Source organism: Molossus molossus, unplaced genomic scaffold, assembly GCF_014108415.1.
Source record: "Molossus molossus isolate mMolMol1 unplaced genomic scaffold, mMolMol1.p scaffold_m16_p_19, whole genome shotgun sequence".
NCBI classification, from domain to species: domain Eukaryota; kingdom Metazoa; phylum Chordata; class Mammalia; order Chiroptera; family Molossidae; genus Molossus; species Molossus molossus.
This window is the reverse complement of record NW_023425354.1, coordinates 27,065,521-27,093,034: the sequence shown is the minus strand read 5'-3', so window position 1 is coordinate 27,093,034 and position 27,514 is coordinate 27,065,521. Positions and strand designations below refer to the sequence as shown.

General features: G+C 51.1%; 2 protein-coding genes across 4 annotated transcripts in view; both read right to left on the bottom strand.

Annotated features, from left to right (window-relative positions):
* HOXB3 (homeobox B3) overlaps positions 1 to 26,595 on the bottom strand; it is a 41,103-nt gene extending 14,508 nt beyond the window's left edge. Inside the window, exons 1-2 of one of the 3 annotated variants that reach the window (XM_036268242.1) lie at positions 26,466 to 26,595; positions 10,100 to 10,277 (exon numbers count right to left, since the gene is read on the bottom strand). The gene's annotated coding sequence lies outside the window, so the exon portion shown is untranslated. Of the gene's footprint in view, positions 1 to 10,099; positions 10,278 to 11,296; positions 11,351 to 26,465 lie in introns of those variants that run through there. The other 2 variants (XM_036268244.1, XM_036268243.1) reach the window with 2 other exon arrangements.
* HOXB4 (homeobox B4) lies at positions 11,763 to 14,648 on the bottom strand. Its single transcript, XM_036268246.1, has 2 exons — positions 14,130 to 14,648; positions 11,763 to 13,283 (listed from the first exon to the last, which is right to left on the bottom strand). The coding sequence occupies exons 1-2, from the start codon at positions 14,584 to 14,586 to the stop codon at positions 12,985 to 12,987; spliced, it is 756 nt and encodes a 251-aa protein (XP_036124139.1). The 5' UTR covers positions 14,587 to 14,648; the 3' UTR covers positions 11,763 to 12,984.
* Positions 26,596 to 27,514: the final 919 nt, after the last annotated feature.

The following is a 27,514-nucleotide window of genomic DNA, read 5'->3' as shown; positions in this document are numbered from 1 at the left end:
CTCTGCTCTGTTTGGTTTTTGGTTTCCAAAGCAGGCAGGGAGTAAACACAGCTTCTCTGAAGCCATAAATCAACCCCTCTCCTACCTTCTCAGTTTAACACCCAGCCTCAGCGCAACCCCTTGTAGTTTCAGCTTCAAATAACCCGCAAGGTGCTAAAAGGCTTGGCCATGGTGGCAGCTGAACTGTAGGAGCAGGGCCCAGACGGGCTCGCCCTCTCCCCAACAGATGCCCCTCACAACCCTGGCAAGCCCTCCGCAGCCTCCAATACCCTTCTTGAGGGAGACAGCCCCCATCCCCGAACCTCGTTCCTGTCCACACACCACACGCGTACCCACATTCCTCCACACTGCCCTGCACACAAGATCCCTCTACCTTTCAGCCCCCACCCACCTCTTAAGTTGCCCTCATCTTTGTCTTCCACGGTTTGGATCCAGTCTCTTTGCCGACCCAGGAGAGAGGACCGGGACGGGGGTCTCAGCCACCCTGCTCCCCACCCCAACCCTCCCAGGGCGCCCTGGCTCAGCACCCACACTTACCTGTGCGTCTCCCGCTAGGGCGCAGGCCGCGACAGGCAGCCAGGAGCGGGGCGCTCGCGGGAGCTGACGGCCAGGCCCGGGTCCCTCAGCCCCAGCTGGGGCTCCGCCGGCCGCATCCCGGTCATTCAGACCCCGGCAGCCCCGGGACGGCAGGCCCGCGCGGGGAGAGGCCCGGAAGCGCTGCCCGCACCCCGCCCCCGCCCCCGCCCCCGGCTTTGTTCGGCCTTAGAGGCCGGGGAGCGGCCGGGCGCGCGGGGCTGCACTCGAGGCGCCCCTGTCCGAGAGCCGGGGCTCCCCCTCAGCCGGGCGGGCCGGGCGCCGTGCTGGGTCGGGGCTCTGAGAGCCGGCCAAGTTCCCAGGAAGGGGAGCCGCGACTGACGGGGGGCACGGCGAGGAGCGGGAGCGCCGGGGGCGCCATGGCGGAAGGGAAGGCGGGCGCACGGGCGGCTCTTCAATGTCACCAGCGAAATGGGTTCCATATGTCCGGCCCGGCGGAGAAGGGCGGGGAAGGGAGAGAGTTCTGGGCAGGACAGGACGGGAGGCTGGGGGTGGGGGTGCTCAATGAAGGGAGCTAAGCCGCGGGGAGAGCATAAGAGAGGCACTGGAGAGGCGAGAAAGGTTTGCATTTTCCATTTTTTCGGGAGTCTTTGAAGGCAGCTTAGTCTGGTAGGAACTTTCTTTCCCTTTTCCCCCTTTTTTTTTTCCTGAAAGACGGGGGGAGGGAGGAGATCAGTGAAGGTAGCATCCGTTTGTTCAGGCTGGGGATTCCTGGGAAGGAATGTGGATTGGAGGTGAAAGGGAAAGTTCTTAGCCGCTGGAAGACCAACTTCTCCCGGTCCCTAAAGAGGAAGGGAAGAGACCATACCCACGAGAGGAAAGAGAAGATTCTAAGATCCAGGTGTGAGAGGCAGACCCCAACACCCCCACTCATGCTGGAATTCTGTTTTGGCTCAGTCCAACCATTAAGTTACTCATGATGGTGGTAGAAGAGGATATTGAAGTGTCCAAGACATCTTGGCCATTCCCTGGCACTTCAGTCCCTGCCCCAGCTGCCTCCCACCTGATTTAGCACCCCAGAGGGCCTACACTCTAGAGGCAGTTGCTTCTGCCATGGTCTCAGCTTTGGGCAGCTGTCTGTAAAGAAAGCAGGAGTCTGGAGAAGCTTCCAGACCCTGCAGCCCTCTCCCCTCTGTGCCTGACCCCTAAAGGAAAGGGTTTGGGTGCTCTCTCGTGCGCGCACTCTCTCTCTTTCTCTCTCTCTGCCCCCACCCCATTTCTAACCATCTCAGTTGTCTCTGTCCCTTTCTCACAGCCCCTTTGTCTTCTCATACTCTGCCTCTCAGTGGCTTAAGTGAATTTGAATTGAATCTTGCAAAGGACTTAGGAGTCTCCAGAAATCACTTCTGGGATAGCTTATTAGGCTGCCCCTCTCTTTGGGGCAATGTGGAGCTTGGCCTCAAGGCCTTCTCCTCTACAGAGAAAGCCTACCCTTTTGTTAGAGACAGCCTCTTGGGGGGGGGGGGTGCAACATGAGTGGTTTCCTTTCCACTTTCCTTCTTCTCACTTAGCTCAGAGGAGAGTGTGGGTGTATTCATCCAAGTTGTGGGGCTTCTTCTAGGACAGCCTCCTGCCTCTCTAACTGGTCTTTGTCTCCACTCTCCCCTGCCGTCCTCTCCTTGAGTTCTGCCTTGACTTCCCACCTCTGAAAGGTATTCTGTTGCTTATTCTCTCTCTGGGGCTCTCTCTTTTTTCTTTATTCTCTCTCCTCATCTTTCTATCCAACTTCTCTGGCCATTAAAGTGGTGTCAGCTCTGCTTCTCAAAGTCAGAGGGAAAACAGGATAATTATATAGAGAAAGTGGACACCAACAGAGTCCGGGGAGAAAATAGAGCCAGCAGCTTTCCTAAAACCCCCTTCCATCAAATGCATTCTACCCCATCCCCTGAACAACAAGCACAAAAGCAAATGTGTGCGTGCGTGCGCACAGAACTGGCAAGAGGCAGAGTGCCTCGTGGTTAAATAACCAAATGTATCTATTTTTTAAAAAAAGCACTAACAAAGTCTTTTCAAACTTGATGGTTTGGGGGTGGGGTGGGTAGGTCTATATGCCTAGATGGAGGGCATCAGGCCTCACATAGGGAGATATAATGAGGGGCCAGCAACGAAAAGGTAATGGTGGAAAGGGATGGTCTCCCTGCTTTTGTCTCCTGGGGAAGAGTCTGTGTGTGAGTTGGGGAAAGGGAAAGGGAGGGAGTATCCCCAGGGCCAGAAGAGACAAAGACATGAAGGGGGCTAAGAGAATGGAAAGGAAAAGGGGGGGAATCAGACCTCTCTGCGTCATAGGCACAAGGGGGGGGCTAGATGGGGGGAGGAGTTGGCAGCACAGGGGTAGGGGCCTGTGGGACTGGCATCCACCTCTTCTTACTAGCTATGGCCTGTCCTAAAGAGCAAATCCTTCAGCCTCCACCCTTTTGTTCCCCATCCTCCAAAACAGGCTACATTCAGAAGCTAATAAACATAATTCTATCTTCTTCTTTATGTCCTTCTTCCTCTCCAAGGAAGAGGTAATCCTTCCCTGCTCTCTCAGGGATTCCAAGACTATGGCCTAAATTCTGGAGCACTAGTTTCGGGGTGAACTCACTGTCTTCACAGTTATACTCCCCTTGTCAGGTGAGAGAGAAGGAAATACTTGCCTCCCACACTGTGTATGTTGGGGGGTGGAATTTTCCAACACTGAAGGATGGAGGACCTGAGGGGCTTGGAGTCCCCTATCCCTCAGGTCTCTTTTCTCCTGCCCCCAGCCCTTTATGATCTTCAACCTTATCAAAGCTGCTTTGAATCCAGACTCCACCCTCCTTTTATCCAGGCCAGGTAATGCTCCCACCCATCCCAGCCTAGGGTCTTGTTCCTCTCCTTCTCCTTCGCCCTAAACCCTTGTCAACTCAGACTACCACCACCCACCCACAAATCTGCCTGGTTACAAGGACGGTGCTCAGCGCCCACTTGGAGTAGAGCATGGGAGCGAGCTCCTGGATGCTCCACCACTGGGGCCTAAGCCGCCACTCCACAGAGGCTCATCCATAAATAATTAACACCTGGGTGCAGAGTCACTCTAATTTTCCTGCTCAAAGGTTTACACTAGCAGGCAGAGTTAAATATCACAGATAATAGTAGCTATAAAGTCAGTTGGCCCAGCTCCAGCCAGAGAAGAAAAAGCCTGCAGTCTGGACCAGACTTTGCAAAGACTGTCACCCTCTGCCCCTCATCCATCACAACTTTGGGGTACAGTATAGCATGTCCCCAGAAGATACCTCTAGCTTTTCTCTTGACCAGCAGACTCTTCCCTGATGGTGAAGGACTGAGACCTCCATATGAAACCCTAGGGAAAGTTACCAGCTCTCCACCTCCCAATTTGTACCCTGTTTGCTTCTTCTTGGAATGAGGGCTTAGAGAGAGAAACACATTTCAACTTTCTGGGACCACTTGATTCCTGGAACATTTCTTTTCTAGAAAAACTTGGAGAACTTCTCCCTGCTTTAGCCCCAAACACGCATATTCCCTCACTGCTGAGGAAACTTTCTTTGTTTCAGGAGGTCGAAGGAAGGCTACTGGGGTGTGAATTCATTTCCTTGTTTTGTTAGCCAGAGGGTGGTGAGCCAAGGCTTTCAGCTTCTCTCCATGCCCTTCACCCTCTGCCTCCATTGTCTCCCCCAATTTGGGCAGCTCAATCTCCACCCTAAATACCCTGCCATACACATCAGTCCTATAGGTTAAGCTTTAATACTGTAGCTGAATCTTCCAGTCCCCTTCCAATTGCACGGGACTTAGATTTGGTCCCCATCGATTACAAAAAATCTTTGCCTTCAACTCCAGTAATTTCTCCCTCCGCCTCCACCTCTCTTGCCCCCAGGCTCCTTCTGCCCTCAGAGTTGGGTTCTTTCCCATGGCTGGAGTTGGAGCAGCCAAACTCTGGAGGGGAACCGCTGAAAAATGAAGCTCTGTCTGCTGCTGCAGGAATGTTGGCTCTATCAAGCTCGCAAATATAATTTTTATATTAGGTCATGGTCTTTGACTGGGTTTATATGCCAATGAGGCATTTCTGGTTTACCAAATTTATACAAATCTCGCCTTAATTGATAATCACGGATGCTGTAATTTAAGACCTCCAGCTATAGAGCTTTCATATTAACTGCTGATATATTACTGTAAATCGTCTGAAATAACCAACTCCTGGGAGCAGAGCAGAGAGGGAGGAAGTGCCTCCGAGAGCAACTCTCTCCTGGCCGCAGAAATAGCCCAGCTTCCATATCATTTTCCTTGAGAAATGATTTATCGAAGACATGGCCATAAACAACACAACTCGCTCACAAACACAGACGCGCGCACACGCGCGCACACATACACACACACACACACACACACACACAATGGCTGGCATGCTGGCCGAGAAGCTGACACCCATATTGCTATAAATCAAGAAAAAGGTTGGAGGAGAGGGAGAGGGAGAGAGAGAGAGGAGAGAAATATTCCTAAAATCTCTATGCAATGCCTCAATGGGTATAAACACACAGAGCACCGTGTGAAGAGAAATGGCAGGAAATGAAGATGGCTATTTGTCACAGTTTACGACAATAACATTAATAACAAACAATAAATTTACATGGACATATAAGACGCGGTAGGTAGTGAGAAATCCCTTCTACTTACAATACCCCAGCCCGCGGTGTGGCTCCGGCTGCGGGGCTGTTTTATTGCTGCCTCCCTCTCTTTTTCTCTCTCTCTCCCTCTCTCCCCCTCTCTCTTTTTTTTCTCAGGGTACAGGCTTGTTTTTCAAAGGACAGTTGAATTGCACGTCAGAAACAGGGAGACCAAGCCTGCGATTTTCCTGACGAATACATATCTATTCTGCAACCTCGGCATTAATTATTTAATGAATCACGTGACCAGGAGGGGGAAGGGGGTCTTTCGATTTCAGACTCAAAGGACCACTATGACCTTCCCCTTCAAGAGGAGAAATTTTCCTGCAAAATAGGTTCCCCTCAACCCACCAATGTAATAGTATGGAGTTCTCCTTCTCTCTTCCAGATTCACATCTATACCTACTATATCTACAGCTCCCTAACCACCCCCACCCCTGACACACACTTACCTACAGCCCACCTCTCCTCTCTCTCTTCTCCTCCTGCTTCTGCTTAGTTTGTGAAGGTGCAGAAATAGTCTGCAGGGGCGTCTGGGGTGGGGGTGGGGTGGGCGCCGAGCCCTTCTCCAAGCCCCTGGATTTCTCAGCTTCCAATTCTACTCCCTGCATCCCTTAAGATTAAGATTTCCCCAATTCCGTTCTCTCCTTCACTCCTAAGATACTGATTTTAGTGGGACCCACTCCCCCTGTTCCTAAACAATCAACAAAATTTCTAAAGGGACCAGCTTCAAAAGAAACACTTCATAAGTCTACATTATATATGTATAAAGAGTGGGGCTCTGGCTTTCATTCTCTTTTTGATCTTTTGTGGTACCTTTTGAAGGGGCAAAAAAGGGACAGGGTGAACAGGCGACTCTGGGACTTCCAGAGTTGAGAATAACCACAACAGGGACTTCTTTCGTTTGTGGTGTTACTATTATAGGGAACAAAATTCTGACTGACTGACAATATGTCTAGAGACAAAGACCTGGACTAAGATTTCTACACAAAAGAAGTGGACTCTCAGCCTCTCTCTACCTATGTCACACCCTGTCTCTGTCCCCTTGCTCCCGACTCCAGTGAAGACAGCTGGAGATTTGAACTGGAGGGGGGCAGGGAAAAGGAAGAAAGAGGCTTTGAAGTCAGCCTGGCAGCCCCGGGTCCCTATTTCCCAGGTGTTAGTACCCTGAGCTTCCAATCCACAGACAAATGGAGACTGATCAATAGGAAAAAGATGAGGGGGTGTTGCATATTAAAGAGATGAACAGCGGGAATGTAGGAGAAATCCATTCCCTAGGCCTAGAAAGAGACATGTACACAGATACCTCCATCTCAGATATAAACAAAACAAAACATCCCCACCCAAACCTTCACATACAGCTCACCCCCAGAATGAGCAGACCAATTACAACCAGAATCAGAATTTTTGGCTCTGGGGTGGGGTGGGGGTGCAAAGGGAAGCGGAAAAGACATTCCTGAAGGAGCCCCTCACTGCACATCCCAGTATTATCTTCAGCAGTTCTGGGGGCAGCCGGGCAGGGAAAACAGGGGAAGAACACATGTGGTTTAGAGTAGGGAAGCTTGGGGCTTGTCCATTTGTTTGGAGGGTTCTGAACCAAAAGCAACTCAATGGGGAGAAGGCTGAGGATGCAGATGGTTTAGCAACCCCCAAAGAAACAGCTATTCCCCCGTATGGGTCTCAGTAGGGTCGAGCTGTGGCGGCATCCGTGGCTCCTGCAGAAGTCACTGGGCTGGCTTGGCCTCTCCTCGGAATCTTGGAATTTTGCTCCCAATGTACTGGTGGGGCACCGGCAGGGTTCAGACTCTGTAGCGGGGTGGTCAGCTTTGATTGTCCAGACACAAAACACAGACTGGTATTGAATTCAGCCTGTTCCGGACGTGGGTCCTGAGCCCGGCTCCAGCAATTCCCTGCAAGGTCCTGACCACAAATCCATTAAAATGGTCCCCCAAAGAAAACTCTCCACTAAAGTTTAAAAGAAAAATGTGAGTGAGCAAGAGAGAAGATATAATATGCTGGAGCATGGGAAGGTGGCAATCCCTGAAATGGAGAAAATCTTTCTAAAGACAAGGAAAGGAACAGCAAACTGACATGAAGGCATGCAGGACAGGTTCTGTTAAAATGCCCACACTCTTCGAATCCTGGGAATGTCCGTGTTCAAATAAACAAGCGCCAAGCATGAGCTGAGTGCTTTCTTGCTGCCGATAAAGCGAACGTTTATACTGTGAGAAAGGCGAGATTGATTTACGAATCTGAACACGCCGGTTTTATGGCTGATCACAAATCCGTCAGCGCTCAACTCACGCTGGGAAACTTCCCCACTTCGTTTTCCAACCAGAACCCGTTCCCTGACCACTTCCCAGGGAGCCACCATGGGGCGCTGGGGCTGCCCAGTCTGTCCAGGCAGTGGAAGTAGGAGAGAGATGGGGAGGACCAGGGACCTGGAGGGAAGGGAGGTCAAAGATGAGGAGGACTAGAGGTAGTCACTAGAATTGTAGAAGGTGAGCCCAAAGGGCTGGAGAGTCTTAGGCAGTGTTAAGCTCTGCAAGGGTTGGGGTCTGGGAGTGAGGGAAAGGGAGCTCTCCAAGTTCCCACCTGTAGGACTGAAATCCTGGAATGAACCCTAACTTTCCATTTCCACTGTTTTCCTCCTTCTTCCCATTGGTGAACCCCTAGTCTTGAAATTGCCAGAGAGAAGACTGTAAAGTCCTAGGTGACTAACTCTTTATTTCCTGAGCCCAAAGAGCTCCCACAATTGGTTATCTAACTTTATGAGTAATGGGTGCACATCTCCCTGGAGCCCCAAATATTTTCAGTCCAGAAGCAGCCCAATTCACCTTTCTGTTCACTCCCTTTTCTTCCCAAGGCCTCCATCCTCTGCATTTATTATGCCACCCAGGGACAGAGAATGATACCAACCAACTCCAGTTATGTCTTGCCTGAGACCAAGTCCTCAAGTTATAATAGACAATTTGCAAAATATAAACCAATACCAAATACATTCCAGCAAGGTTCTGTATCTCCTAGTCTTAACCCAAAAGGAGCATTTTTTTCTTCCCACCTGGAATCTCTATCTCTTCCTCTCTGTCTGTCTCTCTCCTCCTGAGAGGTTGGCTACTAGTGTGGATTTTAAGATACAGCAAGCAGAATACGGATTTGAAAAGGCCCTGTGTTCAGAGTTCACATCTTAGAAAACCTCCCTCCATCTCTGAAAATTAAAAGTTGCTGGACACTTTGATTAACATAGCTGAGCTCTTCCTGGAAATGGTCAGAAGAGTCCGCACTGACCCTTCTCCCATCTTTCCTGCTCCTTTAGTGGAGAGGTATTCCAGGGCTTCTGTGAGTAGCTGAGGTGAGACTGGGGACCAGAGGAAGGGGGTGAAAGTGATGATAGGAATAGCTTCATAAACAAAGGAACTTTAGAAAAAATGGGTTGAGGGGCTGTGGATTTGGATATCAGTCTGAGACACAGTAACCCCCAAAGGGCTGTTCGAGTGGGGAGCCCTCTCTTTCCTTAGGGCCCAGAAGCTTGATCCCCCAGCCCTCTGAAGCCTTGTGGACCTCTCCTACCACTCCCCTTTGTCTCTTCCCTCAGCTTCTTCTAAGCGAAACAGGAAAGAAGAAGGGATAAATTGGACTTTGGAGTAGTGGTTGGAGCCTGGCTGAGGGAAGCAGCTCTGCAGAGAGAGACAGACCAGCACCCTCTTCCTTCCCCAAGCTAACAATTTTATTCCTTTTCTTCCCGATAGACGGTAACAGAAAAATAATCCAGAAGTTCCAAAATATCAAAGAAGGGGCTGGAGCTGGAGGGGGTTGGACACGGGCACACAACAGCTCAAGGACCGCTCCCAGTGGAGGTGTGACTTTCCCTCCCAGGCAGGACGCAGGAGCCAGCACAATGTCCAGTCTCAGAGAGGTCAAGGGGCTTCCGAGGTCATTTTGTGGTTCTAATACTGAGCTAATCGCCTAGAAAACGTGGCCTTTCCATGAACTCTCTCTCCTGCCAACCTCCTGCGTCCAAACTCTCAGTGAGCCCCAGGGAAAAAGGGCCGGCACAGTTAGGTCTGAGGCAGAGCCCACTGGCTCACTCACCCTTAGAAGTAGGGCCCCAGGTGGGGGCAGGAAGAGCCCCCTAACCAAGAGAGCAAAAGGAAACCAAACCACAGAACACTGAGCATCCAGGAAGAGGGGAGAGGGGACAGAACTGAAGAGGAAGATTCCTGCATCAAGGAACTTTGTCTATGAACAGAGCAGTTTCCTGCTCCAGAGAATTGTGATTATTTGTCTAGAATCCCAAGATTGACACAAAAATTAAAAAAAAAAAAAAAAAAAAAAGATGTCCACCTAATCCCTGCTCCCAGGCTGGGGCATTCCATCCAAGAAATGCATTCCATTTTTCCAGGAGCCAGCAGTGACAACATCTCACCAGTAAACAGATATATGGGACACAAGCCCCCAGTGTAGACAAACAGAGTCACAGAACCACTGGCCACATGTGCACCCCGCTACACACACACACACACACATGCACACATGCTAGGGCTCCACAGGTCCACCTGCATTTTCCAAAACCAGGCAAACACTTCTGCGCTGCCTCACAAACAACCTTCTCTGGAGTCCTTCAGGGGCCCTAACACCTCAGTCCCCAGCAGTTCAAACACTAGCCAGGTGTCAGGCCTCTCTCTTTCTCTCTGGTCCAAGCATCAGTCATCATAAAAGGCCCCAAACCTGACCAAGCGTCCACCATAAAAACCCTGCCAAGATAGGGGTTTCTTCTTTCCCTTGTTAAAAAAAAAACACAAAAAAAAAACCTCATAAAACGATTTTTTTTTAAAAAATGCCAGCCCAGGCCGGGGCTTTGTTACCTTTGTGCCTCTCGCCTCCTCTCGCCCGAACTCCTCGCATCCCATTCATGATGAAGGGCTTCTTCCAAACTGAGAGAAAAAAGTTTTCAACTTTACGGTTCCAAAAATTTTCCCCCTTGCAGATCTGGGAGAGACGGCTAACACTTTTTCCCCCCAACAGCCGGTCTGCGGAGATTTGCTGTTGAATAATAACAAAGGAGAGAGGATACGTATTTAAAGAAAAGAAGTGATTAATGGTTTTCTGTATAATTCTCACATTTTTCTTAGCTCTTGTCTACACAGAATGGCTGTGAACTTTAAGCTCCATAGAAGTCTTTTTTTATTCTATTCATACCTTCCAAGGAGTAGCTTTGATTTGGTTCTATAGAGGCATGGGGGGTGGCATATTCCTTTTAAGAACTATTTTCTCCCTCTGCTAAGGGTGTCGCATCCCCTGGCAGCTAAACATCACACCGCAATTGACCGAAACAAAGCTGGCCGTTCTCATCTTCCAGGTCTGGCAGATTTTTTTAGTCTCCCTGCAGTATTAAACTGGGAATTCAACCCTTTCTCTGTACTAGGGACATTAGCCCCGTATGTCTGTCCCTTGGCCCTACCCAGCCTCAGACTCCCGGGTGCTGCAAACAGGGGGAATACAGTAAAGAAATAACAATAAAATGTATGGGTGAAATTGGCTTTTTTTATTTTCTGAAGGGAGATGGGACCAAAAATAAACAAAAAACAACTTTTAATTGAATATGCTCTCCAGAGCCCTGAGCTCTCTGGAGGCAGGTGGCTGTACCCTGGGCCACCACAGAACCAGAGACCTCAGGCTGGAGCCCCCAGACCTTAGAACTTCTCTTGGGTGCTGCACAAAATAGGCCCAAGCTTAACAGAACTTCCGAGGGTCACCCGCACCCCTTCCCCCACTCCATTCTAGGGGTGACTGGGACCTCGGAGACAGAAAGCTATTTGGTCCCCAGTCGTACTTTCGATACTTTCTATGAGAAAGAAAATGAAAATTAATACAGGAGCAGGGCTTCACAAAAGAGGCCATTTGTCTTCTTGATTATCTATTTGCTTGTCAGAGTTTGAGCTATGGCACCGGCTAGCTCCTTTGTAATATAAAAATACTCTGAAAACCTGCAAACACCCAGAAACATCTGTGCAAAAAATTAGACTCATTAAAGCCTTAAACACCTCAGAGGAAAACGATACCTTCTTACGCGGGAGAAAAGAGGCCGGCCTCGCGGAATCCTCTCTCGGAACTTTAATAAGCAAAGAGCCGTCTGTCTAGAAGGAGACAGCTTAACTGCATTTTATTTGCTTATGACAAATAAATCATGATATGAAAGGCTTTGCCGTACTTAAGCCTCTTGTGTCCTACAACGAAACATTTTTCCCCCATTAGGGATTGGAGTCAGCCCTCCAAGTCCTTTCCATCCATATTTTGGACTGGAGGGGGAAAATGTAAAGCCCCAAACAGAACACACTCACCCCAAAAGGAAAACAAACCAGCTACCACAATTTTGGAGTCCTCAGAGATAGAAATTCCCATCAGACCCTTTGGGGAAAAAAATCCTCAACCACATACAATGTGAGTCCGAATGGACTGGGGTGCTTAAAATAGAGGCTAGGTGGCATTTGTCTGTATCTTTAGATCAAGGCTTTAACAAAAACACGCTTTGCTGGTCACAAGAAACCAAACATTTATTTCTATTGTCACTCTGTACAGGACACAAATTTTCACTCCAACGAAGGGTTCTAGACTCAGGCAGCCCCAGAACTAGGAAGGGGGCCTAGTTTGGAATGTCAGGAAGAGAATAGGAGAGAGAACACACATGACATAAAATAATAATTAATAATAATAATAATATAATAATAATAATAATCAATGCAACAATGATAAACTATGAGAGAGGTCTCTGTAACATCATCTCCCAGTCTGGGAGAGGCGCAACATCTTATTTCCTAGTTTCACATTCAATTTCAGTCTAGGAGAGCAGGTCACCTCTGTACAACTCAAGATTGGCTGTGCCCAGCTCTCGAAACTCAACCGGCCGCTCACCCTGCCAGGAATAGTGTGACCTTCCAGAGGAAGGCCCTCCTGGGTCTCGGGGCCTCTCTTTTTTTCTTGGACTCAATTTCCCTGCCGGATCCTGCGTTGCCAAGGCCGCCTGCGCCTCCATTAGTCCCCTTCCTGCTGCCCCCCATCCCAGCCCCTCAGTGGAAGGGGGTGAGCAGTCAGTGTCACCGCGAAGGGGCATGGAGGGGAGGAGGCTGTATGTGTGTGTTTGTTACCGTGGCCAAAACACTGCGCTATCTGGCAATCAGAGGGTGCTTTCGCTGGGTGTCAGGAATGGGGGACAAAGAAAGAAAATCCAGGCTGTCTTCCAGCAGCGGCAGCAGCAGAGGCAGCGGCGGCGGGCCGGGCCTCATTTGTTAGCCAAGTGTCGAGGTAAATGGTCGCCACCGAGGCCCGTCCTCTCCTCTCCTCGGCAGAGTAAACAAGACAGATGGGCCTGGGCCTGGCGTGATTAAAGATGAAACGTGGATCCATCTTCGCCAAAGCTGAAAACGAGGAGTGTAGCCTCCTCCTATTTCTCTTTCTGTCTTTTCTTTCTTCCTCCTCCTCCTCCTTCTTCTTCTTCTTTTTTTTTTTTAAAGAAATAAAGCAAGAGACTTGCGCTTTGCTTCTGGGGGGCCTCGCCCGGCTCCCTATTGTCGTTAATATAAATAAAGCTTCCCCTCCCCCTTCTCTGCGTTTATTCGAGTAAGTAGATAAAGGGGGGGCAGGAAGGCTTCCCGGCCTAGGCCCCAGGGTCTCCTCCCGCCTCTCTTCCCCCCTATTCTCGGCGCTCGCCATCCTCCCCCGCCCCAGGTTCATGGTTCCCGGGCGGGGGCCACTAGAGTGTGGGGGGACCTCCGTTGGGCCGGCCTGGGGTCCCTCCTGCTGCGCCTGCGGTGCCACCCGAGCGGATCTTGGTGTTGGGCAACTTGTGGTCTTTTTTCCACTTCATACGCCGGTTCTGGAACCAGATCTTGATCTGGCGCTCAGAGAGGCAGAGCGCGTGGGCGATCTCCACCCTCCTGCGCCGTGTCAGGTAGCGGTTGTAGTGAAATTCCTTCTCCAGCTCCAAGACTTGCTGGCGAGTGTAGGCGGTCCGAGAGCGCTTGGGCTCCCCGCCGGCGTAATTGGGATTTACTGGACACACACAGAGAGAAGGAGAAAGAGAAAGTTTTATTGCCCCGAAAGGGAGGAGGGAGAGCCCTTTCTTCCAGCTAACACAGTATCTCCCTCCCTCCCTCCCTCTCCCACCACCTCTTCTAACTCTGTGGCGGGGTGGGGGTGGGGGGGACGAAAAAGAAAGAAAGCAAGACCGCAGGAAGAAAAAAAGACCTCAAAGTTTTGGATGGTTATCTCGATGTTCTTTGGGTGGGGGTGGGGGGTGGAATGAGGGATCTTCACTAGGTTTAATCGTTCCTCTCCCGCGTTGGCCTGAGGCCTGGGATGGGAGAATGAGGAGGGAAAGGGGTGGGGGGTTTCCCTAAACCTTTCTTCTGTTAGTTCCCACCCTCTCTGCTCAGGTTCCAAGCAGTGCCTGCCCTCAATAAAAACTTTTGCCCACTTCTTGAGCCAAGGAGCCAGGCTAGAGGAAAGAAAGAGAAAAAAATAAATAAATAGTGGGAGTTGATTCAACTCTGCTTAAATACAGATTACCTTCTCCTGCTTCTCCCCAACCTCCCACTCCCCTCCCCAACTTCCAACTTCACTGAGACTACATGTCCCTGGTGAAAAAGTCGCTGGTGAGAATGGCAAAGAGGATGGGGAACCGACTTCAAAGGCGCAGGGCCCACCAGGCCATAAAAATTTATGGGGGATGTAATTATGTGGCTCTGAAAACAGGCGACCGTAAATCTCGGCAATGGCGAGTTTATAGCGGGGACAATTGGCTTCCCCAGCTTTCCCCCGCCCCCCCCCCATGCCTCCGAGGTCCCTTTGGTGTGAAGCGCCAGGGGTGGGAGGGGGAAGGGGTGCCCACGCACTCACCCGTGCTCACGTGAACTTTGCGCATCCAGGGGTAGACGACGGGCTCTTTGCACGCGGAGTGGGACGGGCTGGGGTGCAGGGTGTTCTGGGCGCAGGGAGGCGGCGGGGGGCTGCTGTTGACCGCCTCGCAGCGCTGGCCGGGCTCCGGGAGGAGAGCCCCAGAGGGTGGCGGCGCAGGAGCCCGAGGGGACAGCCCGGGTGGTGGCGGGGGCGGCGGGGGTGGTGGCGGAGGCGGCGGGGGCCCGGGGTCCCGGCAGGCCGCGTAGCGCTGCACGGTGCACGCCGCGCGCCGCCCGAAGCCCGCCTCCGGCTGGAAGCTGCTCTCTCGCCTCTGGCCGCCGGCGTAGTACCCCGGCGAGTGGTCGCTGGGTAGATAATCGCTCTGTGAATATTCCTCGCACGGAGGGAACTTGGGGTCGACATAGTTTGAGTTGATCAAAAAAGAACTCATAGCCATTAATTTCTGGGAATTGCCCACAAAATATACTAAAATTTATTCCGACCCCTGACTCGTTTTCCTGTTTCCGAAAGCCCTCCTACTTACTGTCAAGTGAACAAAGTTAGGACCCCACGTGATCCTGGGAGCCAATGGCCGCCCCGCCTGCGATTCCCGGATAAGGAAATCTGCTCACCCGGACCCTACTCCAGCCAAAGAGGTTTATTTCCCCTTCTTCTATACCCCCTCCCCACCCACACACCCACCCACCCAACCAACACTAGGATTTACATAGGGCTCCTGAGGGGAGACCGCCTCCGCACCCTGCTCTCTCCCAGATCGAGGAAGAGAGAGAGCAGGTTGCCAACCGAGGGCCTTGTGGGGCCCTGGGCTGAGCGCAATCCCTGGATACCCTGGGAAGTCGGGGCTCCCGGTGCAGTCCCTCCAGTCCTGCCTCACCTCTGCCCCTCATTCTGTGACTTCCGTAGGCCCCATCCCTTCCTCCCAAGCGGAGGGCGCCCATGCACACTGCGTTTACGTGGGAAGTGGAGTGAGGGGTAGACTGGGGTCTTAGCCTAGAAAGGGGAACCCACTTGGGACTGAGAGGCATTGAGCATGGGGGCTTTTCTTTGCAGCCGCATGGGGAGGAGGAGGGAGTTAAAGAGGAGGCGTCGGGAGCAAGCAGGCGGGTGCACGAGGGACTTGTCAGAGATGAATGGAACCGCGGGCGGATCGATAGAAAATTCATGCACTAATTCGGGGAGACCTCGCCTTCCAAATCGCATTTAGCTGCGCTATTAGTTTGGCTTTGTCAGTCCGTCTGTCTGTTCCCCTCTCCTATCCACTCCTCTCCATACCCCAAATGGTCCAAACGGGAGAAACGACTTGGTTTCCCACACTGAACATGAGCACTGGAGTAAAAACCTGCAACTTTTGAGAGCACATTGAATAACAATTTGCTAATTCCAGAACCATCGGAGCAGTACTAACCACGGGGTGGAGACGTTCTAATTGCCACTAATGCCACAGCCTCCTCAGTGAACAGAAATTCCACATCCTTGTGATGCTGGGGATAAGAGCCCTGGGGGTGACCCACACACAATAACACCATCGGTAATCGCGTATTTCCAGGGCATCTTGCTCTGAACCCAAACGGAAAGGCGACCTCAGCATCCGTTTGAAAAGCGAAATTTCCTTTGCCTTGGCGCACACTGAAGACAACAGTCATTTTTCCGGATTTTCGGTAAAGCCTCCCTGGAAATAGGTGGGCTTGAGGGAGAGGATAAAATAAAAAACACCCACCAACAATAACCTATTAAGAGAAGTGAAAAGGGACCCAGGCTCCCAGGGACAGACATGGGAGATTTCAGGTAGATGATTCCTCTAACCAGTTTCAGGAGGAAAAGAAAGAAGGAAGAAGTCTTCGTGTGTTCAGTCACCGCAGGGTCCTCATTTAGAATAAAATATATTTTTCTTCGGGGGTTGGGGGGAAATGAGCGGAGTGTTTATGTCAACTACATATTCCCCTAGATACGAATTTGTGACCACAAAATTTCTTACACAAATTCGGATCTACAGGGTATATACAGAAGACAGAGAGATCTTCTTGGCCCAGAAATTTTCCAGTTCTCCTACTTTCCGCGTGTTCTTCTTTTGGGGTGTGGTTTGAGTGCTTTGATTTTATTTCGTTTTGTCCTGATTTTGAGCTCTGGGAACAGGAAAAGGCACTGCGGGTCCATCCCTGGAATTACAAGGTTTTCAATTCTCTTTCTCTTTTTTTTAGAGAGAACTATAAGCAGCGGTTCTGGGAAAGAGACGCGAACCTCGCAGTGGTGCGAAACTCTCGGCGGTGGCGCATGAATTATGAGATGTAAACACTAGCTAAACACAAAAGGAGGAAGGGTCATCCTGAGGCTGCGGCAAGTCAGATTCAGGCCCTTCTGGGTGCCCTCGCGCCCCTCCCATCCCCCAGGACATTTTTTTTTAAAGAAAAACAAAACCCCAATGGACTCCTCCAGTGACCCTTGCAGCCTTTAGTTTCGATCAAACAAATATCTATATATTTTTCAAGGCGCCTCTTAGCAAAGGGAGGGGGGAAAGGCGGCTTGGTGTGAAGGGGGTGTCATAAAAGTCCTTTTGGAAAAATTCAATGGTAAAATGAGGGAGAAACAGCTGTAAAGAAAAATGCTGGGAGACCAAGCAGATGGGGCCCCGGATATTTAATGACGGGCAATTCCGTTTACAACCTGAGAAAAAGATCAAAGGCGTTTCATTTCCGAATGAAGGGGCAATGAAGAACCATAAAAGATGCAGCCAGATGATATTCCGGTTGGTCCCTCCCAACCTCCCAAACCTCCTGGGGCCAGAACGGAGGATAATCCCTGAAGTGTGAGGAGAAACCCGTTTCCCCACCTCCCTAGCTCCAGGCAGACTCTCTCTGACTGTCTCTCTCTCTCTCTCTCTCTCTCTCTCTCTCTCTCTCTCCCCCCAACTTGCTCACTCTGCCACCTGCTAGGGTTGCTGACAGTGGACAGTGGGACCCAAATGGGGATCTTGGAAACCTGGGGGATCTGAGGTTCACAAACAAATTTCTTGAGGCTTCCAGTAACCACTAAATTTACTAAACTGGGAGACTGGGGGCTGAGCTGGAGGGAACTGAGTCCTAGACTGTGAAAGCTGCCAGCCTTCCCAGGGTAAGGGAACGAGTGCATAGAAGCAGCCTCCTCCCCATCCAGACTCCCTACCCATCTCCCTAGGTCTAAAAAAAACTTATATCCCTAATGAACACGTCAGAATAATATCAATTTCATTAACAAATATACCAATGACACGAAAAAAAGACCCTCTAACCACCACACTCCAGAAGTCTCTGCCCATCTCCAGTGCTGGGACACTTGCAGGTGGATAAGAAGAGAACTCCCATCTGCCAGCAACTAGTCCGGAGACTCTCTTTTCTATCCCAAATCTAGATTGCTAATGTTGGCCTCCAGTCCTGATTTCTAACACCAACACTCTACCAGCCAGGCTAGACTCACACATATTTGAAAAATCAAACACATACAATTATGTTGCCGTTATCTTAATCTCAGACCCCCATCTGAGCACCCAGGGAGACTGAGTCTGGCCCTGGGATCACTGAGGAAATGCGTAAGTAGGACCCACACCAGGCCCCCAGCGTCAAACAAGGACTTTTCCAAGTCTTGTCAAAGGCCACTTAGTCAGGAGCTGCACAACCCATTCCAACTGTTCAGGCCCCTCCCCCACACCATACCTCCTCCTCAACTCTATAGCTCTCTGAAATCCATCCAACTCAATTTTGGGAGGGCCGCTGAGCTGGCCACCCGGCCTCTCTGCTGCTCTACATTTCACAAGGGATGTGTCCCAGGTGCCCATAACACCCCAGGAGAGAGGGATGGGAGGTAGAGCCACTGAAGGGTTAGGTAGGGCTGATCCTAGGGACGGAGCGCGGAAATTTTCTCCTCTTCGTGCTGAGAGCCGTCACCTGCCCAGGCCACCCATCCCACAGAACTGCCGCAACCCCCACCCCAGCCGATTCCAGCTGCGGTGGGTGGAGGACAAGGTTTATCAGCGATTCTAAAAATAGGTTTCACCACAGCAGGACTCTGCCCCTCTCCTCCATTCCCAGAAGAATACTAACATCAATACTCATAATGATAAAAATAAAAAAGGGACAGAGCTCCCCGCGCTCCTTCAAGCCACCTCCCCTGCACTCCTAAGGTGACTCGCTGTCTCCCAGCAGCCACAGGTTGCTAGATTGACCTCTCGCTGCTCAGCGCCCCTCCGCCGCCGTCCCGGTGGAGCCCAGCCAGCGCGGAATCATCTACCTTTTGTTGGCAGGGTGGGAGGGACAGAGCAAGGGAGGAACAGAGCGAGGGAGGGAAAGCACAGGGCCAAGGAGGCAAGCCCCTGGTCGGTCCGCGCACCGCACCGGCAGCCGCGCGGAGGAGTGGAAGGCCCAGAGCGGGAGCGGGCAGAGTACTCACAGGGCGGCTCCCCGCACCACCGACCCGTCCGAGACCGAAACCCGCTAGGCAACAGCTGAGCTCGCTCTTGTCCACTACAGTGTGTCCGGAATACCGAACCGTGGCGGCGGGCAGAGGAGCTCCAGGCCCCCTTGGAGGCCGGAACAAGACTTTTTTTTTTTTTTTTTTGGTGTGTTTTTGTTTTTGAAGCGCAAGTTTTCGTATTAATCTCATACTTTGGCAGTCTTTGTTAAACAGCTAGGCGCGTCACGAGGCTCTCGAACATTTTAATAATTTTTAGACGCCGTGAACTGCAGTTCACCCCTGTCCAGGCCTCCCCCACGAGCAGGCAATTACTATAATACAGTGGCACAGTTCTAGGTCATATTGAATTTTGCGGAGGCACATTACTTGGGTGAAAATGACCAAGATTTTGGTTTAGCTCGTCCTCTCCAGTTCACTTTTTTGTCAGAACCTTCCTTCCCTTCCCTTCAACTCAACCCTCATCTCAAAAAAGTTCCATTTGGATGGGACTCAGCCTGTCCCGCCTCTGCTTTAATATTCTATCATTCCTATATTTTTATCAGCTCTGGTTTTTGACAAAGGGGAAGAGGGCAGGATTCCATGAAGGGGGGGGGGGGTCCCTTGGTGGCCTGTGAATGGGGCTGGCACCTGGAGAAGTGGAAATGTGGCAGTGGAGATCTGTGTCCCAGAGAGAAGGCCTGACACAAACTCCCTTCCCTCCTGCCTACCCTATAAATGGCTTGCATTTGGCAGGGCCTATATTCCAACCTCACTGCATACTCCATCTGCTTTATTCTATCCCCCAATGTCAGAAATAGCCCCCATTTCTGCCAGAACCTTGGAGGCTCCAGAGCCCCAGGAATGAACCCTCCACCTGGGTGGGGGGAGGCATGAAATTTGGTCCATAAGCCAGTAAGTTCAGGGAAGATAGAGAAATGCACTGTTCCAAGCTGAGGACTTGGTTTTCACAGGCTCTAATTCTCCCTTAAAAACAAAACAATATCCTCCCCACCCTGCAATTTTTGTTTCAAACCACTTCTCATCTATACAGTAACTCCTTTGCCTACCCCCATCACCAGCACAAGGAGCTTCAGGGGCAAATCAAAGAGGCATAAAAAATATTCAGAGATTTTCTTTGGTTTGTCTCTCTAAGATTAAATTCGATGGATGGCCAACAACAAATGTCCCCTTTCTGCAGCTTCCAAAAGACCCACAAAGGCAGGTCAGGTGACTCCCTTTCCATCCAGTTCAAGTACAGGATGAGTGTTTGCAGGGTGGTATCCCCCTAGTACAGGGAGCTGGGGGGAGGAGAGTCCCAAGGCACCCAGCTTGGCTTGAGATGACTGAGGACTATCTTTCCCCACCCTGAGGCCCTCTCCAGTCCAGGACTTTGGGCTGCTCCAGTCTATCCCACAAGACCATAAATTTTCTAACATTATGTCCTGGAATGGAGGAGAAGGAGACTAAGGGGGAACAGAAAGAGACAGATTCTCCAGTTCAGGCTTTTACCTCCACCTCCTCTGGACTCCAGGAATTCCTTCCTGGCCTGATTCCCCAGAGAAACTTGAGTGAAGGCTGAGTAGAAATGGGGACCCACACCCAGTTGATTTTGTAAAAACAAAAAACAAACAAACAAAAAACACGGGGCCATATTTTTTTGAAATTTGACATTCAACCATTGTCTCTTCTGGCCATATTTCAAAGGCATCTTTATGAAAACTCTCAGGTTATCTCTATTCTGGCAAGACAAAACACCCACAGTGCACCTCCTGTACTGAATGCTTAGAGAGAATATGATGACATCTCATAAAGCAACAAACAGTCATTTAAAGACCCAAAATAGGCATATGCCCTGGTGTTATAATTACAAAGCCTCTAAGCATTTTACTTATGAGCTAAGCTTAATGCATCGATTCAAGGTTCATTTCAGGTCGCCTGTTTCAACTCCACTTAAAAAGCTCTCTGTGAGACCATTCAGTATTTTTCCTTCTCATTTCCCCTCCCTCTTCCAAATAGGAAGAGAGGGATTCTGGATGAACATGCAAGTGGAGGTTTGGGAGAGTGAGAAAATTAACAAGCTAAACTTCTTTCAATATTCAAGTTCTTAAATCCAAGCAATTTGGAAAGAGGGATAGCAGTTTAGAAATCTTCCAGTCTTGGCCTGTGGTTATGGATTCCAGCTGCCTGGACCCAGCCTGGGGGGGTCAAACCCTGCCTGGAAAACAGGCCTGCCTGGAGAATGGGGGTTTGGGGAGCCAGCTGTTTGGCCCCTTTAGGGTAAGCGGGGTGGGGCCAACTTTGTTGGGACTCAGGCCTTCACCTTGGAAGCCTTTCTTGGCCCCACCAAACCTCCTGCAAGGACATATGGGTAATTGGATTTTTTAAATGTGTGCTTCTGAGAAGGTTTTAATTAAGTTTTATATGGTGACTCAAAGGTTATCTTTGGGATAGAAAATTGCAGCGGAGGATTTGCCACACCCGGAGCGCTCTCTTTTGCACAGCTCCCCACTCCACTAGCACGGTTTTTGGAGAAGTGTTTCATCCTCCCTCAGTTTCTCCTCCCCTAGACATCTGCCTCTTCTCCCTCCCCAGCTCTGCTCCTCTACTCCCCACCACCGCCCAGCCCACAAACCTTCCTTACCTCCAGCATCCCTTGCTCGCTTTCTTCTCTCTTCACACACACATACACAGCCTCCTCCCCTCTTCCACCCCGCCCCCGCGCTAGACGCCGCCGCCTCCAGCTCACGCACGCGGTAAACTTTTGACCCTCCAACTTTGCGACCCCTCCGGCAATAACACTGGCCTCACCGCCCAGGGTCTCATTCTGCTGCGCTGGCTACAGAAATCCCAGCGCATATAGCCTTCCCTGCACCCTCCCCCCCCCCCCCCCGCAAACACAGTAGGGGCCTTAGACCTGGGGAAGAGGAGTCTTTTGATTATTAAATAACTCCTAGGGAAAATTCTCCAATCCCACTTCCCGCATTGACCCCACTTTCCGCATTTTCACCGGTTTCATGTTAGGACCACTGGAAGAGCTTTTGATAGCCCACTCCTCTCCACTCCTGTCCCCCAGTGTGGGGCCGGCTGCTTGCAAGGAGACTTAAGGGGAGCGGTAGAATGGTCTGACCAGGAGACGGGTACTTGGGGTAAAGAATGAAGAGAGCTTGGAGCAAGGGTTCCTTGGGAGAAGAGAAGTCGACAGTCCCCACAGGGTTAGAGAGAGAGCTCCGTATCCAGGCCATGCGAGGCCCAGCGGGCTCGGGGCCACCTTGCGCGGCTGCTCGCTGGCGCCTCTGAGGCCCCAGCCTGGCTGTGAACTTGGTCTAAGGCGGACTCTACTGGCAGCTCCGGGACGTTACAGCCTCTGCCTCTCGGCCAGCGCAGCGGCCGCGCAGGCGACCTGTGCTCTTGGTTTTCCTTGAGCCCAAATACTTCGCCCCCGTCTCCTCACCTCTGACAAGACAGAGTTTTCATTCCTCTTTCCCTAGGGGCCCTCGAGAGTGGTAAAACAGAAAAGAGAGAGCAAGTTAGAGAGACACACCCACAGAAAAAGAGAAAAATGGAACAAGACTACAGAAACTTGGAAGATGGGGATTACCCTCCCTGCTGCCTCCAACTCTCCGAGATGAGATGTTCCCACTTGCTGGGATTTCCCTCCACTTCTCCCCTAAATGTTGCTTACCAGGCTGAACCCCCTCCTTTCCACCTGACCTTGATCATCTCTTGGCTAGGCAAGCCAGACTGGGCAAAGCACCTTTCCTCCCCAGATGTATTCATCTCTAGCCCAGAGGGCTCTGAGGTTCAGGGATCCCTGCCACCAAAGCGGGCCGGAGCTTGAGCTCTGGAGCTTGAGGCAGCAGCCAAGGCCACGGTTTGGGGGATCAGCCGGATTCCACTCAGAGAGCAAAGCCAGAGCACAGCTGGGCAGCCTGGGAGCATTTCCAAGGAGGAGAAGCTAGAGGATGCTGCACAGAGTGCATTTTCCTCTCCAAAAGGAAAGTTAGGAAGAGAAGAGATGGGCAGAGGACACCTAAAACAGAGACAGGGAGGAGAAATAAGGGGAAGAGAGATTAAACTTTGGAAAGGTGGTGATATTCGGGATCGGACAGGTCCCGAATTGCCTGAAGTCCAATCCTCTCCAGTCTCCTAAGTCCCCCATTTCCTCTTGGAGCCGAAATGTGGGTCTCAGTAAATTCTCCAAAATAAAAGAACGCAAAATCCTCCTAAACCTGTCAGCATGCCACTGCCCTGGCCAGAGCAGCAGAGGTAGCGGTCCCACCCGTGGCCAGTAATGTATGCGGCAGCGGCTGGCAGCCCCAAGTAGGCCGGCGCTCCAGCCCCGGTCTGCTGACCTCTGCGTGATCCCGGACTCTATGAATTATTGATGAGATATGAGCGTTGATTTCCCCTTTCAGGATGCAAACTCCATTATATTGTTAAAATGGCGATTTAATCGTTGAGAATAGCTTTGGTGTGGGTTTTTTCCCCCAACTCATTTGCGCCTCCTTCCTTTTCATTTAACTCTCTTAATTAAATCCTTTAACAGATTTTAATCACTTTTTGGAGGGAGGGGTAGAAGGAAGGGGTAGGCCATCACTACCACCACCACAAAACACTAAAGCAAAACCAGCTTCCAAACCAGAAAAGGCTTCTACCTTGGGGAAGTTGAAAGGAAAGTGGGAAGGGGCAGTGACCTCTCTATAAAGGTCGAGCTGAGATCATGTACCAAAAGATCCATCCATCTGAGGACTAGGGCACCTTAACTCTGACTAGGAAAAGTCAGCCAAGCCTGGGGGTTATCTAATTCCATGCCCCCCACAGGAGATTTGGTGTGGGTCCGACTATAGAGACTAAGTCTCGCCTATCCCTGCTGAGAAGTACGGGGACTGAGCTTGGGGGAAGCCACATGATTCTTGTGGGAAATGACTCCCCAGTCTTTGCCCCTGAGACACTTAGAGAGAGTGTCTTAAGGAGCCCCTATTTTCCCCTCCCCCTCCTCAGTTTCCAGGCGATGTCTGGGTTAATTAATATGGATGTGTAACAGCGCTGCAGCAGTCGATAAATCCCACTGTGGGCAGATCCCAGCCTGAAATCCGATTACTCCTAGAATCTCCCAAAATGGAGAGAGTGACCAGTGGGCTCTCCCTTAACAGAAGGGAGGGGTTCTTGCTGACCCTATCCTCCTTAGTTGGCCCTTGGTCTTCCTCAGGCTGTGAAGTACATGTCTGTCCCTGAAGGGACTGAGTTTGGGGAATTGTGCAGAGTGGGCTGCCTTCTCCCTTGCTCTGAATCCTTTGGCTTTCTGCCCTCCCATCCAGACCCCAGGGATAAAGAAGCCTCTCCACACCCTGCCCCCGCCAGCCCCCAGTGAATACCTTCTCACAGCCAGGGAAGGGTTAAGTGTCCCCGCTGCAGTTATGGAGAGGAAGCCAATGAAATATGGGCCCTTGGAACTCCAGCCCCGGCTGGCTTTCCTGTTTACACTTCTTTATACTTCCTCCCACCCTGAGGCCACAGAGAAACAACGAAAAACAAAACAAAACAAAAACAAAACCAAATAAAACAAAACAATCAAATTGTCTACTGAGTAGTGGTCAGGCTGGCCTCCAAGAGGAAAGGGAACTGCTGCCGCCTCCTGGGCCTGGGCTGTGCCCCAGGTTGAGGGTGGGTCCATTGGCTGGGAGACTGGGCACAAGGATCTGCCGGATAGTACCAGCCTGAAGCTCAGAAGGTTGAGGCCTGGACCAAGAGGAAGCGGGTGGGAGAAGAAAAAGAGAAAAGTCCCAGAGAGACCTGGAGAATGACGTGAGGAAGGCAGGAGGAAAATGTGCTGGTCTGGGGCAGAGGACAGAGTTCCTTTGCACTAGAGACCCCTTCTCACCTCTCATCTCCTCCCCAAACTCCCAAACTCGTCCTTGTTGGGGTTCAAGGGAGACTGTTGCCCAGAGAGCCTGAAGTGGGGAAGAGGAAAGCCCAGCTAGGGCATCTTCTCCAGGATCCACTTAGAGCAGAAGACCCTCCAAGGGTTTTGGCCTCCACAGAGGAAATGGGCACCCCGCAGAGGAAATGGGCACCCCCCCCCCCAGACTGCTCTTTGCTATTCCGGAAAATCTGTCTAGATATGCCCAGCAGATATCCTTGGGCTGCAGATCCCACACACTCTTTATCAGAATTTGCAGAACTGACATAAAGGGGGAAAAATCTTCAGGGACAGGCCTGGTGGTCTGGGGTTTCTGAGAGAGGGAAGCCAGGGTCACAATAAGATGGGACTTCCAAGAAGGCCCCAGGTTGGATTCTGCCCCTGCTGCAGCTTCTTCTGCACCTCACTCAGCTCATCTGCCTTGTCCAAAGTGGAAACCTGTGGAAGCTATGACTGTAGCATTTATTAGTATTTGATATGGTACTGGGAATCTTTTGGGAGAAGAGCCTCCTTTCCAAGGTATACAAATGCCCCATCATTTTGGGGAAGATGTGCCTTCAAATCAGAGTGAGGACTCCAAACTCTCTTTCCTTTTCACTCTCCACGCCTGAGAAGGGTCTCCTGTAAGTCAGACCTGTGCAGGGATTGAAGAGCTCAGGGAACAGAGGGTGGCTGCTAAAGGGAGAGGACAGAGGGAGAGAGTGGGAATGTTCTTAATGGAAATAGAGGGAATTTTGTGACTCTCTCTTTGTCCCAAAGATCAGAAGCCCCTTAAGGTGCCACATGTCCAATTCCAGGCACTATCCACAGGAATTAGTAAGCTGAAGCACAGCACGAGCAGGCAAAAGCTGGAGGGACAGGGTGGTTGACCCAATAGGTCTCAAAATTGGGCAGTCAATTTAGTGGAGAAGAGGCCTCTGTTTTTAGAAGAGGGACTTACCCTTGGAAAATAACAGGTCCCTGAAGATCAAATAATGAAATCCCTCCGGTTTGTGGTGCCACAAAACAAAGGGACTTTTAGTGGTCTGACAGAGAGAAAAGAGGACAGGATAGGACGGAAAAGAGAGCACCTTTCCAATTTTATCTCCCAGCTCCTGCATCGTTTTTCCCCCCTCCAAACAGTTGGGGTGTACTTTCTTGAGCAAATTTTATTTATGGAGAGATTTCCAGGGACCCACTTAAGCACCTAACCCCTCTAGGCAAGGAAAGAAGCTCTCCCCTTTTGCCCACTGCTGGCCAGAAATTAGGTTTTGGATCTCAGGGGATTGTCCCCCCCACCTCTGTTCACTCCCCACTCTAACCTCAGGACCCTACTTAGAGCCAAGCAGAAGGGTTGGCTTGGCTGAAGTGGGGTGCAAACGTGCCATGCTCCCCATCTTGGACAACCCTGATGAAGCTATGGGGAATCAGAGGTACCCCTTTCATGGGGCTCAAAGATCTGAAAGCCGGGGAGTGTCCCAGTGCAAGGCAGCCCAGAGCAGCTGCATTAGGTTCCCGGTGCTTTTTCTCAGCTCAGATGTATCCAGATAAAAGTGCCCAGCGGCGCGCCCCCAACACACCCCTAACAAATGAATGTCATAAAGTTTCTTTCCTGGGGTGGGGAGATGTCTGTCTGAAGATATCCAACAGTGAAGTGGCCCCCACAAGGGGCCCTTCTTTCAGTAGTACACAGCCCTCCTTCTTACCAGCTAAATTTCCAAGGGCACTGAAGGACCCCACACAAGCCCTTTTCCCCACAAAGAATCAGATACCATTGCAAATAAAAACCAGGTACCTCAGCTACTGAGGCCTTCTTGAACTGAATGCCCCCCCCCCACCTCCACCTTCAGACACCCAGCTTGTCAGATCTTGGAGCAAAAAGCAGACTAAATTTCTCCCACTTATCCTACAGCCCTGCCGGAGGCAAGATTTCCTTCCCCAGTTCCAAGCCCCAAAATTGCAAGGGGAGAAAGCAAAAGCTGGAAGCCACTTACTGCGGGAGTGCTGGGCCTCCGCTGCCGCCACTGCCTTCTGGGCTAGGAGAGCCCTCACCTACCTCTGCCCCCTTCCCCACCACAGCGAGCAGTTAAAGTGTCACTTAACATTCTGGAGAATGTGAAATATACCGCGCGGTGTCAACTCCCCAAAACCATAAAACTAACTTTATGGACCTCACGTGACTTTCTCGAGCCAGTGAGGGGTATCTGTCTGACTTCTCCGCGATTTTTACGATCTAACTTCAAGATAAAACCCCTATCCATTTGACATCTAAATGTCATAGCGACTTTTGGGATAGTTTGCTATGGACAAAGGGGGACAAAGTCAAGGGGTGAGGGGGAAGGAGGGCCCAGTAGAGCCTCCGCGACCCTCGGCTGCCTCCTCACCAGCTTCCCCTCCCCCACAAGTCCTGTAAGAAGTTGGGCCAAGCTGGAAGGGATGTACGGGTAAGTGTTCAGACTTGACTCTTGCGCTCAGGGTAGAGGCTGACTTGGATGGAGGAGGACTGGGCCCTGGCCTTGGGCCAGTCTAACTGGAGGGGAACCAGGGGTCTTCCAGGAGGGACCCCCAAGTCCTAATCAAGAGGAAAGGTCAGTTAGGCCCCTGGGGAGAGAGAGCCCTTGAGAAGTGCAGAGAAGGCTGAGGGTGAGAGGAAACCTTTGAAATCCAACTAATTTTCTTTTTTTTTTGCCTTAGTGGGTGGCAGAACTGAATTGGAATTTGGAGCAGGGCACAGGGGACTGGGTAAGCCAGTACCACTCCCAACTGGCCAGGAGCCTCCTGCTCAGGATTTAGGCCCAAATTACTTTCCCTGAAGAGGTTTCCAGAGGCTTTTCTGACCAGCTGGTAGAAGGCCAGGGTGAAGTCCAGCTCAGCCTTTCCTTACCCCAGCCCCACATGGGGTTTCTGGGTCTCTAAGTCCCCCAGGCACGCAGGCCCGTCCTCTGACCCAAGCACTGCTGACCAAGCCAGGGACTTAGGTGGGTGAGAGGGGCTGCTAGTGAGCATCCTGTTTTCCCTTCCCTACTCCCCAGATCTATCAAGA